This window comes from Strix aluco, chromosome 13 (assembly GCF_031877795.1).
Source record: "Strix aluco isolate bStrAlu1 chromosome 13, bStrAlu1.hap1, whole genome shotgun sequence".
NCBI lineage: Eukaryota > Metazoa > Chordata > Aves > Strigiformes > Strigidae > Strix > Strix aluco.
Genome location: NC_133943.1, coordinates 9,727,961 through 9,740,293, shown reverse-complemented (window position 1 = coordinate 9,740,293; position 12,333 = coordinate 9,727,961). Strand labels below are relative to the sequence as shown.

The window sequence follows — 12,333 nt, the reverse complement described above, 5'->3', positions numbered from 1 at the left end:
GTTTTTCCTTAAAAACAGGTCAGCGAAGCAAATTTACTGTGCTGAAGTGATGAGATTCACATTTCAGTATCTAGTGTATGCAGTGATTTGACAGTAGCTACAGAGAAAGCAACAAGTGACTTAAGCTGGGCAAAAAGGGCTTAGAGGGTTGTGCGTGAACGAGAGGCACATGTCCTCGCCCCTCTGGTTGTGAGCGGGCTGCAGTCAGCAGCTCTGAGCCAGTTATTCATAGGAAGGGACATTCAGCTGGTCTGATAATTTGCTGCGCAGTCAGGTACTTGTCCCTGCTTCAAGACAGACAGTAGTAATATGTCACTGCTGAACCTGGGCTCTCTCTTTGTCAAACTGTAGTTTGATGTATCTCCTCTTTTCCTTTGGGATGGCTAATGCCGTGTGAATTATCCATAGCTTCCTTGTGGCTATATTGTTTATCCTTTTGTTATCAAATCACAGGTGCCGTGAACCAGTAACAAACTGCATTTTTCTGTCTTGCCCAGGTGGTGGAGGTGTATGGTCTCCTGGCTTTGGGGATGTCTCTGTGGAACCAGCTGGTTGTCCCAGTTCTTTTCATGGTGTTTTGGCTTGTCTTATTTGCTCTTCAGATCTATTCCTATTTCAGTACACGGGACCAGCCTGCCTCAAGAGAGAGACTCCTCTTCCTCTTCTTGACAAGGTAATTAACTAGTCCGCAAATAGTTGGTTTTCTGTTTTGACTATCTTCTGAAATGTGTATGCTCTTTCAGAGACTAGATATGTAGATTGGCTTTATTGCATTTGGATACACGACAAGTATTTGTCCTTATCATAGTGACTATGTATGTAAACCCTGTTAAGCTTGTCCTTCAGAGGCATGGATCCTGTTCAGAACAGACAGCATTAGTAGAACTGTGGAAGAGTTCCCAAAGAAAGCAAAATATTCCTTTGAGGGAATAGCTATAATTAGAGTTTTGGTCCAGAAGTGTTCAGGATACAAATTGGTTTTAAGTCTGAGATATTTCAGCTGAAGTTCAGTCCAACTGATATTCATGATTGTGTTGCTTTCTGAGCCCTTTATGTCTTGTTTCTTCATTCTGGTGTGGGACACATTCTTGAGTTCATCCAAGCAGCTGAAGTAGCTAACTCCCAAAGAAACCTTTGAGCACAGTGGTTAATTTGGCAGAGGTATAAAGGTCTTATAGATACCAAATTCCCAAAAGCTTTGTAAAAACTGGTTGTAGGGTAAAGGAGAGAGGCTCACGTTAGTGCTCTTACTGAGAGAAGGGCAGCATTTGAGTGATTCTTCTGGCTGGACCCTACCTTGCCTTTGGGTGCTGTTGAACGAGAAATTAGAGCACACGAAAGGGCAGAGAGGAACTGGGTGTGTTGCAGAAGGTGGGTTAGGCAAATTACATAGTGTAATAGTGGGACGGGGAGAAAAGAAGTAATAGTTGTCTAAACACACAGTAACGTAGGACATATTCTTTAGAGACCAATCATCTTTAGTTCTGTTTGGGTAGCAACTGGTTTGAGTAACTTGCTCATCACTACAGTTTTCCAATCAGACTTCCTAATTGCTTAGCCTTTTCTTGCCCCTTTTAGTGTGTATATCGTGCCATAGTGTGTGCTGTCAAAATTCATTAACTTTAAGGAGACATGCCAGGGATTTTATTACATGTAGTATTAAGATTGCTTACAGTGTCACACTGCATTACGTAAAAGCACTGACTGTGTTACCTGGTTGTTAACAAAACCATTGGTGTCTGAAGTTTTTCCTCCTGTTCATCTCTGCTGCAATTTTAGTTTTGTTACAATAGAGTACTGCAGTTAGCAGAGGTGGGGGAAGCTATCCTTTTCCTAGTAAATAAGTTTAGTTTATTCCTACACCAAATTGTTAGACTTCCTCTAATCATGGGAAAACAGGGAACTTGCTTTGCAGGCTTGCATTGGCTTGATCTGAGTCAGTGAATACCAATTGATCTCTGATGTTCTTCCTGCAGTTGGAAAAATACAGAAAAACTATGCAGATGTCCTCAGTGTTCTCAGCTCTATCACAGTAGAAAATTAATAAACGCTTATTCACCTTAGTACCACTAACAGCCTCTTACCCCTTAGAAGGGAGCTGAAATAGCTTGTGAGGCCAGTTAATAATGTAGTGCTGGCTGTTTAACAAGAAGAAAAGATGTGCTTTTCCATGAAAGTGAGTGAATTCTGCATCTGTGCCCTTTAAGTGTAATGATTGCTTAAAATAGTGTAGCTGGAATTCAGGTGAGAGCAATTGGGGTGTGCAGAACAGCTGCCTCTGATTTTTCATAAGAATGTCAGAGTGGCTGTACTGGGTCAGACCAGGTATTGATCTAGCCTAGGATCCAATTTCCAGCAGTGGCCATAAATGGGTGCCTGGTAAGACACCCACCCATAACATGACAAGCAGGACGCTGCTTAGTACTTACCGAGTCTCACATCCAACTTTGGCAGCCATGCTGCATTAGCTGGATATGGTTAATATGTATTCAGTAACCCTCAGAAGACTTCTCTTCCATCAGTTTGTGCTTTCTGCCCTTGAAACTGTGTACGCTTGTGTCATTTGAAAGATCCTGAGGCAAGGAGTTTCACAGCTTAACTTGGTCTGTCTGATGAAAAATCTATTTTGATTGTTTAAATCCATATAGTTTCATTCAATGGCCTCAATTCATGTATTGGGGGAAAAAAATATAAGACCAAACAGTTCTGTATGTTTCTTTAAAATTAAGAGAGTGGCATAGGTCTGTGCTTCCCAAACTGGAAAGCTCTTGCTTGCATATTTTCTGTTAAAAAAACTGCACTCTACCTTTCATTGTCCTTCCTGTTCCTCTCAGTCTTTTCCATGAAGATGTAACTGCTGTGATTTTTGAGAAGCCTTGAAGAGTTCAGCTCTTTGGGACAACTTATAAATTTATGCTTTACACGTAAACATAACACTGAGAGCTTCTCTTTTGAGCTCTTAAGCTCCTCTGGGACCTTTGCATAGTAGATCGTCTGGAAATAAGTTTAAGAAGGGTAATAAAATTACTCTAACAAAAAAGGATTGAGCATTGGGCAGAGAAGCCAGGACTCCTGATTTCTGATAATTTATTTTGAAGCAAAACTTAGAGTTTCTCAAATATCCTACAGAAATAGCTGCTTTAAATACTGCATTTTCTCACTGCCTTGACCAGCCAGGAACATTTACAAGCTTTTTCAGCCTTGCTCGATTTGGTAAACAGGCAGAGTTTGAAGGCTTACCAGAAGCACTGCAAATAGTATATGTAAACACATCAACATTTTCTGCTGTGGATTGCTTTCAAAGGAGATTTTGGTTACAGTAATCATTAAAAGAGACAAAGTAAATGTCTCTTGGACGAGCTTTGTTTACGAAGCATATGCTTCCTCAAAGCTCTTGTCAGAGCACTGGACCAGTTCACTCTTCAGTCAGTTAATTACCATGGCATGTTTTTGACCCCTGTAATTTGTCTCACAAGACTGCTATCCTGGTGAACAACAAAAGTTTGTTTGTTGTTTTTTTTTTTTTTAAATTAATGGTGGTGTCAGTGTATTACCTTGGATTATGTATGTGAGGATTTCCAGATGTGTAATCCCTGGCTGACAGCTGGTTCTTTACCTAGTGTTGGGGCATGTGGGTGCACTGCACTGCACTCGTTCTGGCAGCCATGTTTCAGAGGCTAAAGTATGCTCTGAGGTTTAGGCTGCTCCAAATATTGCAGTGCCAGGATCATCAGAAGGTGAGGGAGCTGAAGTAATGCAGCTATTCTCAGCATCGTCAAATGTATTCCGGGGGTCTCAATTTTTGGGACTTCACTGCTGTAGCAAAAGAGAGGAAGAAACCTGCTGAGGGAGAATATTATTCACTGTCTTTTTCTGCTGTTTCTGGCTTAGCTATTTGAAAAACAGCTGTTGCCCACCTGAGCCTGATGTGAACGCTACCAGAAAGCCCCCAGACTCCCAGTAGTATTTATCAGTTTGATGTTTGTTTGCACTATTGTGGATCTGGGTGGAAAGTGCTGTAGTGAATCCATCTGCTTTAACTGTTTCTGGTAGCTGGCTGAAATTTCAGCATGTAACCTGGGCGCATTGTGACTGTCAAATTGACTTTTGGTTATGAAAACCCTACGCAAGCAGGACAGTGCCACCGTGTGGCACAGCGCAGGAGAGGGACTGGAGAGAGAAATACCCCAGCACAGCCCTAGCTCCGGCCTGATGGCCTCACCAGCTGGGGAGCTGAGGTGAAGCTGAGATGAAGAACTCGGGAAAGATATGAGCATCTGTCCAGTTTAAACAAAGTAGTAACAGAATACGTCCCTTCTTTTTCTTCTTATAGGAGGATTTCATGGCGATGTAGAGCTTTTAATATTTTCATTAAACCAATGCAACTTTGCTTTAAACCCAGTTTACACAGTTAACAGGACAAGGGGAGAGCTCATCACATTGCTTTCAATTGATGGACCTTTTCTTTTTGTTTCTTTTCCCTCTCTCCTTACAGTATTGCCGAATGCTGTAGTACTCCATACTCACTGCTGGGCTTGGTCTTCACAGTCTCTTTTGTCGCTTTGGGAGTTCTGACTCTCTGCAAGTTTTACTTGCAGGGTTATCGAGCATTCATGAATGATCCTGCCATGAACAGGTACGTGTCTGGTTGTGCCTAGGGTCTAAAAAGAAGCAGACAAAAAGGAATTTATATAGAAATATATGGGTTGCATTGCAGTTTTTGATTTATGAACTTTTGGGTATCCTTGAAAGGCTTTTTGTGTGCCAGTCTGTGCATTGGAAGGATATGAGGTGAAAATACAGCTTGTCACAGACTTCCTGGGAGATGGTTCATTTCTGTAACAAATTCTGGGCTGTTAGTAGGGATTTATAATTGCACAGTTTGATTGTCTTAGTGCTTTCATTTTCATGAGTCACTGGAAAATTCTCACATGCTTGGATAATATAAACACTTCATATTTCAATTTCCTCATTTACCCTGTAGTCATGTGTGAAACATTACTAATCTATGAGGCTTAAAACACAGTTGTATGGATTGCCTGTGAATTACTACGGGAAATAGCCAAAATATAGAGACTGTCTTTTCTTAATGCTTGTCCAAACTTATCTAATATGAAATTGGGATCCTAGGTACGACACTACTTTTCTCAGTTATTCCAGCCCTTAACTCTATAGATAAAGTCCAGAACATATGCAAAAGAATGTTTTACATTTTGGATTCCAAGATGTGGAAGCAAAAATTGTATAAATCAGGTTGCCCAGCAGTAGTGTACGTAAAAGCATCTTTTGGGGAAGCATGTGATGCTGGGTGATCTGTACTTTAACTGCATCAAATACTGGTGCTAAATTGTGGTCCTCGGAGGTATTAAATTCAGTCTGAGGTTCCAAGCCAAAAGGAAGTGGACAGCTGTATTTGGTATAGGCACAGAGAGAATAAACTGAAAAATTTGAAAAACTGAAAAAACAGCTCAACTGCTGATTTGCTTAAACTGGGCACCGGGTGGGGTGTTGAGTCAAGGATGCTTCCCCAGGGCCAGAGGACAGGCAGGAGGGTGGTGATGGGGAAGCGTAAGGGCTTGAGAGGACCCTCATGGTGATCTCGGGATGAGGCTGACGAGTGCCCAGGTGTAGACATAGCAGGGCTGCTTCAGGCTTGTGTATGCAACACTGAGGCTGGGGGGTTCTTCCGCTTAAGACACAACCTGGGTCTTTAAAATGCTTTGTGCTGGGGTTGGGGGGGGGCTCTGTCGCTGGGTGGTGTCTGCTGGGCTGGATGTAGCCCACACACTGCTAGTCAGGAGCAGGGTTTGAAATCTGGTAGTTCCTAACCCCCAGTGCTTCAGTGTTTCTGAAAACATTCCCCTCTGGCTAAAGCCTTAGCAGGGACATCAGTAAAAGCTAAAACCAGTGACATTTGAAGAGTTGTGACAGCTTATTTCCTGGTGTTTCTAGATGTATTTTTGAACCAACATTGACACACAGAAAGATATGATTGTTCTTTTGACTGTGTTGATCTGCAGGGGAATGACTGAAGGAGTCACACTCCTGATCCTGGCTGTGCAGACAGGTTTGATTGAGCTCCAAGTTGTGCATCGGGCGTTCCTGCTCAGTATTATTCTTTTCATTGTGGTGGCATCCATACTTCAGTCCATGCTGGAAATTGCTGATCCCATTGTCTTGGCATTGGGAGCCTCAAGGGACAAGTAAGAGACTGGTTTTCTAAACTGGAAGTTACTCAATGCTGGTTTAGGAGGTGATAAACTAGTAATTGATGGCCTGATTTGGACTTTTAGTAGCTTGTAAAGTTACCCTGTCTTTTCTTTTCTGTATGCAGATTTCTAGTCTAAATTCTCTAGTTTTTTTCCTCTCTGTCCTGCTCCCTCAAGGGCACAGTAATACTTTTCACCATGCTGTCTGCTGGCAAACAGAGCTGACTTCGGTCACCTGCTCCTGCTCAGGACTGCGTCCATCCAGCCTGTGCAAGACCATGCTGTTCTGCAGCGGCTGGCTGCCTGCTCTGACTGTTACACTATTCAGTGGTTTTTCTCCCCAGCAAGAATGTCAGTGCACGGTGGTCTCAGTTAAGCAAATCCAGGACTCCAGTGCCTGTGCTCTCCCCACCCACACTCCATTGTGTGGATTTGCAAAATGGTTTTGCTTAACCTCCTCTGCAGTTGGATAGGTTTCCCTCTAATGCAGTGGTCTTAGCTATTGAGGATGGGAAATTTCTAGGGGCCTTGTGTTAGATATTGTAAAACCTACTTTTTTGTGAGGCTGTGATCCCAAAACGGTAGGGTTTACTGGCGGAAAATAAGTGGTGGAAGGCTTGCGTTAGTGCACCAGATGTTCTGATCATGTGGGCTTGTTAATTTGTGTTTTGAAGAGCTGTATCTGGTGTTCTGATATTAATCTGTTTGTATCTTTGTTAATTGCTTGTGTCTTTTCCCTTTCTGTAACCTGTAAGTGAGGAAATAAGAGAAGGTTTATTTATGTGTAGAGAGTTTGTTTAGCTTAGAGGCTACTTGTAGCCAGCGTGTTCTGCCTGCAGCAATGTTAACTTCCAATATAGTAACAGAGGGAAAGGCAGTAGAGCCAGAATATGAGCATCTGCCCACTTTAAACAAGCAGTCTGTGGTGATAGTGTTTTAACTCTCTTCTGCTAAATTTCCCAGACAGTTCTAAATCAACTAGGATCAAGGTAAATTCCACTTCAGCTCTCCCTTTCTTCCTCACCCACAGACACAGAATTGCAGACTTCACAGTAGTGTTCTGATGTTTCTTCAGGCTGTATTCAATTAGCCCATTTCTGCTGCTGTCCTGTCCCCCCAGTACTTTGACTTTTTCTGTACCCCATTTCCAGAGCTAAATGAGATTAAAGTATAACCTGAGGAACATGTAGAGGTAGTGTAGTAAATTACTGAAGATACTCTGAAAGCCTTCACAAATGGGTGGGTGTAAAAAGATTGATGGTGTGTTTAGGTTTGGGAGGAGATTAGGAAGAAGTAGATGATAGGAGCAGAGTAAGAACTGGCAGAGATGAATGTTCAAGTCCCACTACATTTCTTCTTTTGTGATCCCTGAATTGGGGAATAAAGACAGCAGGGTTAAATCTGGTGATGAAAGGGAATACCTTTGCTCTATGCATATTAGCAAAAAAGACATAAAGGAGTTGTAATAAATATATCATTTGGAAGCACTGTTTATATAGAGAAGTGTACAAAATCACATGCATATTTAATGTTTTTCTTTATTTTAATGGACTTCCATCTGAAGCCTTCAGTATCTAAGGTACTTAATTTGACTAACCACTGACTTGACCCATTATGACAACTACTGTAGGTGAATTTTTTGCCTATAATCTTTGTCTTTGTATTGAAAACAGCAAAGGTCAGACAAGAGGGAACTTTTCGTACCGTATATATTGCAGGCATACATGCTGGGAATGAGGCTATAGCCAAGTAAAATAGAAACTCCTTTCAACAAGTTAAAGCCTTGAGGAAACATCTAACGTGCCTACGTCCAACAGTCAGCCTACTCTTATTCTGACACTCAAATCTGACTTGAAAAATAAAAACCTATTGTGTTGTTTGCAGGAGTCTGTGGAAGCACTTCCGAGCAGTCAGCCTCTGTTTGTTCTTACTCGTGTTCCCCGCGTACATGGCCTACATGATTTGTCAGTTTTTCCACATGGATTTCTGGCTGTTGATCATTATCTCCAGCAGTATTCTAACCTCTCTTCAGGTAAGAATGTTAGCCCTGTAGTAACTGTGAAGCCCTGCATTTGCTGTGATGCTGTTGCTCTAGGGGGGGAAATACATGATGAGAAAAGAACAGGGACAACAGAAGGGCAGAAGTACAAGATATGATATAAAATCTCTTTCTTTATCCTGTATCTGAGGCTAAGGAGCTCCTCGGGGTGGGCTGAGAACATAGGTGAATGGAAGTCTGTTTCAAATTGTAAAGCCAGAAGGCTTTTGAAGGCATGACTGTCACAGTAAAAAGGGTTTTTTCCAGACCACTCATTTATGCATTGTTACTTAGCTGTGGCTCTTTGAAAGCAATTTGATGTTCAAAACAAATAGTGTAAATACAGGAAATGTTTTGTACTATTTGTTATAACTTGCCTTTTTTATTATTAAATTTATGAAATCCCCCCTCATGCTGCTCAGCACTTTTGTTTAATCAACTCAGCTATATTCTGAGAGTACAGAAGGGGAGGTACTAGGCAACAAGCTTAAATGCTTTGTAAGAAAGAGTGACTTTTGTTTGTCTTGAAGTTCAGCAACAATTTTACTACTTTGGGGCTTCTGCCCTGTTTGATTTGGGAGTGTTGTGTGTACAGAGCTTGGTGGACAATGCTGAATGACTTAGCTCCAGTTCAGAACTGAATGCTGAGCTCACGGTCTTGCACTGTGTTACAGGTGCTTGGGACACTCTTCATTTATGTTTTGTTTATGGTGGAGGAGTTCAGAAAAGAACCAGTGGAAAATATGGATGATGTGATCTATTACGTAAATGGCACATACCGGCTGCTGGAATTCCTGGTCGCTCTCTGTGTGGTGGCATATGGTGTCTCGGAAACGATCTTTGGTGAATGGACTGTGATGGGTTCTGTGATCATCTTCATTCACTCCTATTACAATGTGTGGTTGCGGGCCCAACTAGGGTGGAAAAGTTTCCTTCTTCGCAGAGATGCTGTGAATAAGATCAAGTCACTGCCCGTTGCCACAAAAGAGCAGCTGGAGCAACACAATGATATCTGTGCTATCTGCTACCAGGTAAGAATGGAAGTGTCAAAAGATTGTCTTGAACTTAAATACCTCTAGACTGTCAGGTTCAGTCTGCAACTAGGAAGGTAAGTTAATTGAATCATGTTTAATGTGTAATATTGTGCTCAATGAGCTACTTGAATTACCCAGTTCTCTGCTTTGTGTAAATTGATCTGGAGTGCTGGCACTGAGATAGTTTTTATGAATAAAGATACAGTTTGGATGTGTTTAAGCTTTCATTCTTTTTTCTCCAGTTATGCAACAAACTGTGTCCTTGAGCTTCTTTGAAACCTCTTGTGTGTGAGTTGAGCTGGTCTCAGTAGTAACAGCAAATGTGCCCTTTCTTCATTAGTGGAAGATTTTGTTACTGAAGGACAATGTGTACTCAGTAGCTGATTTGTTATTACTCCATAGAAGCAGCTCAGTCTCTGTAGACATAGCGACTTGAACTTCATGTGCAATGTCAGTTTTATAACAGAAACCTAATTATCAAAAGGTTAAGTGTCTTTCTAATGTAAGCTAGCAGATGTAAGGACCTTAGAAATCAATGCTGAAAGTAATATCTTTATCACCCCTCTAGCTCCAAAGTCTCTTTCTCTTGGATAGAAATTGTAGTTACGTATGACAGTGAAAGAACCACCCTAAGATTACTAGTGTGCAGTTCATAGAGTTTTGAATTGATTCCAAACTTGGTCCAAGCTCTTTGAAGAGTAAAACTACCGGTGCCAGATTGAATGACAGTGTTTGAAACACCAGACCTAGTAATACGTGGGTCTTGGCTGACAGAGTTAGGGTGCTGCTTCTTTTCTGGTTTGCTGTTGTTACAGGTTGTGTCTGTAAGTGTGCTGGTTTTGACTTGCACAATTGTTTCTTAAGCTAATTAATCCTGTGACTCAGCCTACAAAAGCTTCTATTTAAGTGTAATAATGCTTTATAAAATGAAGCTTTTTGCCTAATTTCTAATCCTTGTAATACAAACAGCCAGACCTGGCCTGTGTTTGAATTGTGTGTGTATTTGAATATGGAGGCTTGTTGGTATGAAGGAAGAAACATTCTCTTGCTTGCCTGTGGACTACCTCTATCTCCTCTGTGGCTAGTGGACCTACTAGGTATATGGGGTGAGAGCAGAGGAATGGGACTGCAAATAATATGATCTTTCTTTTTTTGTGTCTTTCAGGATATGAAAACTGCTGTAATCACACCATGTAGCCATTTTTTTCATGCGGGTTGTCTTAAGAAGTGGCTGTATGTGCAAGAAACCTGCCCTCTGTGCCACTGCCAACTTAAGAGCCCTTCACAGCTACCGGGACTGGGACCGGAGCCGGTTCAACAGCCAAATCCTAGTGCAGAGCAAAATACCAGACCTGGAGATGCAGCCGAGCCCCCTGGTGTCGAACAGGACAACGGCCCAAATGTGAAAGACAGCCCAGGCAAGAGCGATGGACAGGCTGCTGAGGGACAGGACAGCCTGGAGGCCTCTGCCCAGACGGAGGGCGCTCAGAGCACGGACAGTGACACCAGCCCCTGTGAGGCCAGCCAGGGAGCAGCTTGTGCTGCAGAACTAACTGCATCCCCAGAGGGGTGCCCCGCTCGGGATCCAAGGGTCTGTGTCCAGCTCTGAGGTGACAAAGGATGATGTGGGAACAAACACATTTCAGAGATCCAAGTTTGACTCAGAAGAAAACCAATCCTTCCACAGCTGTGAAAGAAGTTTAGCTATTAATGCTGGTCAAAATATAATCTCCCATGCTGATTTTTGTGGGCTGCTTGATAGTGGTAACTCCAGTGAGATGTAGTAGAAATGACTCCAGAAGCTCTCTGAACTGTGGGCATAGGAAGGATGTCTGGAAGTAAATTGCAGTGAAAGAGTGTTTTCAAGGTGTACGTGAGGGATAAGAGGAACAAGAGGTGCGTAAGAGGTTGTGTAGACAGACGTACAGAACTTTAGCTCGTGTTACAGTCAGGAAGAGGGTATCGCATACAGCCATGTCCCAGGGTACCTGAGAGGTGTTAAATGCAGTGAGTTGCTGGTCTCTGACTGAGGTGCAGCTTTGCTGACAAAATTTTTTTATGGCACGTAAGCAAAAATCAAAGATATAACAGCAGTGATTGTACTAGAAGATGGAAGCACTCTTAATACGTCATGTGTATGCTTTGGGTGTTCTTGGTGGGGCAATTGCATTTGAATTCATGTAATCTATAGTGACTCTTGACTTTTATGACGGAGTCTTCAATATTTTGATGTATATGAAACTTTTGCTAATAATGGGCACAGTCTGGGCTGCATGAAGTAAACTAAAGCTCTAATGAACACTTTGACCTCTGCTACCCCATGTGCAGGAGGAAAGTGGGATGAGTTTTAGGGCACAGATAAAGGCCTTGCAGTACTGTGCTGTGTAATGTTTAATTCTTGCAGCTGAATTAAAACAGTATTAAACTCTGGCGATATTTGCACTTTGGGAATGAGTACATTATTGTGTATGATCAGACTCCGCAAATGCCACTTTTAAAGCTGTTAATAGGTTTGCACCTTTTTTCTTTGACAAGGACATGTCCATACCTAAATTTTTACATGCATCATGGCTTCAAGTAGAACTGGGGTGGGGAAATAGGTGGGAGTAGGGGGCAGGCAATTTTTTTATGTGAATTTTGATATGAAGAGAAATTAGTCACTTATTTATACGATAGGCTTGACTCAAGTGTTTTTCAAAGTCGGTATTCCTAATGTGAAATGTGATACTATTTTATTTTTAGTAGTAAATTTGGATGTAGACTGACAGACATAGCTGAATGTCTTAATAAATTACATTTGAAGATTTTTACACCTGGTTATGTGATTCTTGTACTGCAATTCTACTAATTAAGTATGTGTTGAGATGCTCTTCTGCAGTAGTAGCTCTGTTCCCCTTGGAGATCAGTGGAACTTTTGAAGCACACTCTCTTCCCACATTTCCATTTCGATGCTGTGTGTTGTGGTACCTCCTGGCCTCCCCTGGTCCTTGTCACCTGCCAGTACAGAACAACAGCAAAACACTGAGGCACTGCATAATTTAGACTGTTACCA

At 42.0% G+C, this 12,333-nt stretch overlaps 1 protein-coding gene across 1 annotated transcript in view; it reads left to right on the top strand.

The window, feature by feature from the left end:
• RNF145 (ring finger protein 145) overlaps window positions 1–12,091 on the top strand; it is a 46,214-nt gene extending 34,123 nt beyond the window's left edge. Inside the window, exons 6-11 of the mRNA XM_074838232.1 lie at window positions 498–673; window positions 4,496–4,636; window positions 6,021–6,203; window positions 8,094–8,241; window positions 8,922–9,278; window positions 10,447–12,091. Coding sequence (XP_074694333.1) covers window positions 498–673; window positions 4,496–4,636; window positions 6,021–6,203; window positions 8,094–8,241; window positions 8,922–9,278; window positions 10,447–10,890 — 1,449 coding nt within the window. The 3' untranslated portion in view covers window positions 10,891–12,091. The remainder of the gene's footprint in view (window positions 1–497; window positions 674–4,495; window positions 4,637–6,020; window positions 6,204–8,093; window positions 8,242–8,921; window positions 9,279–10,446) is intronic.
• Window positions 12,092–12,333: the final 242 nt, after the last annotated feature.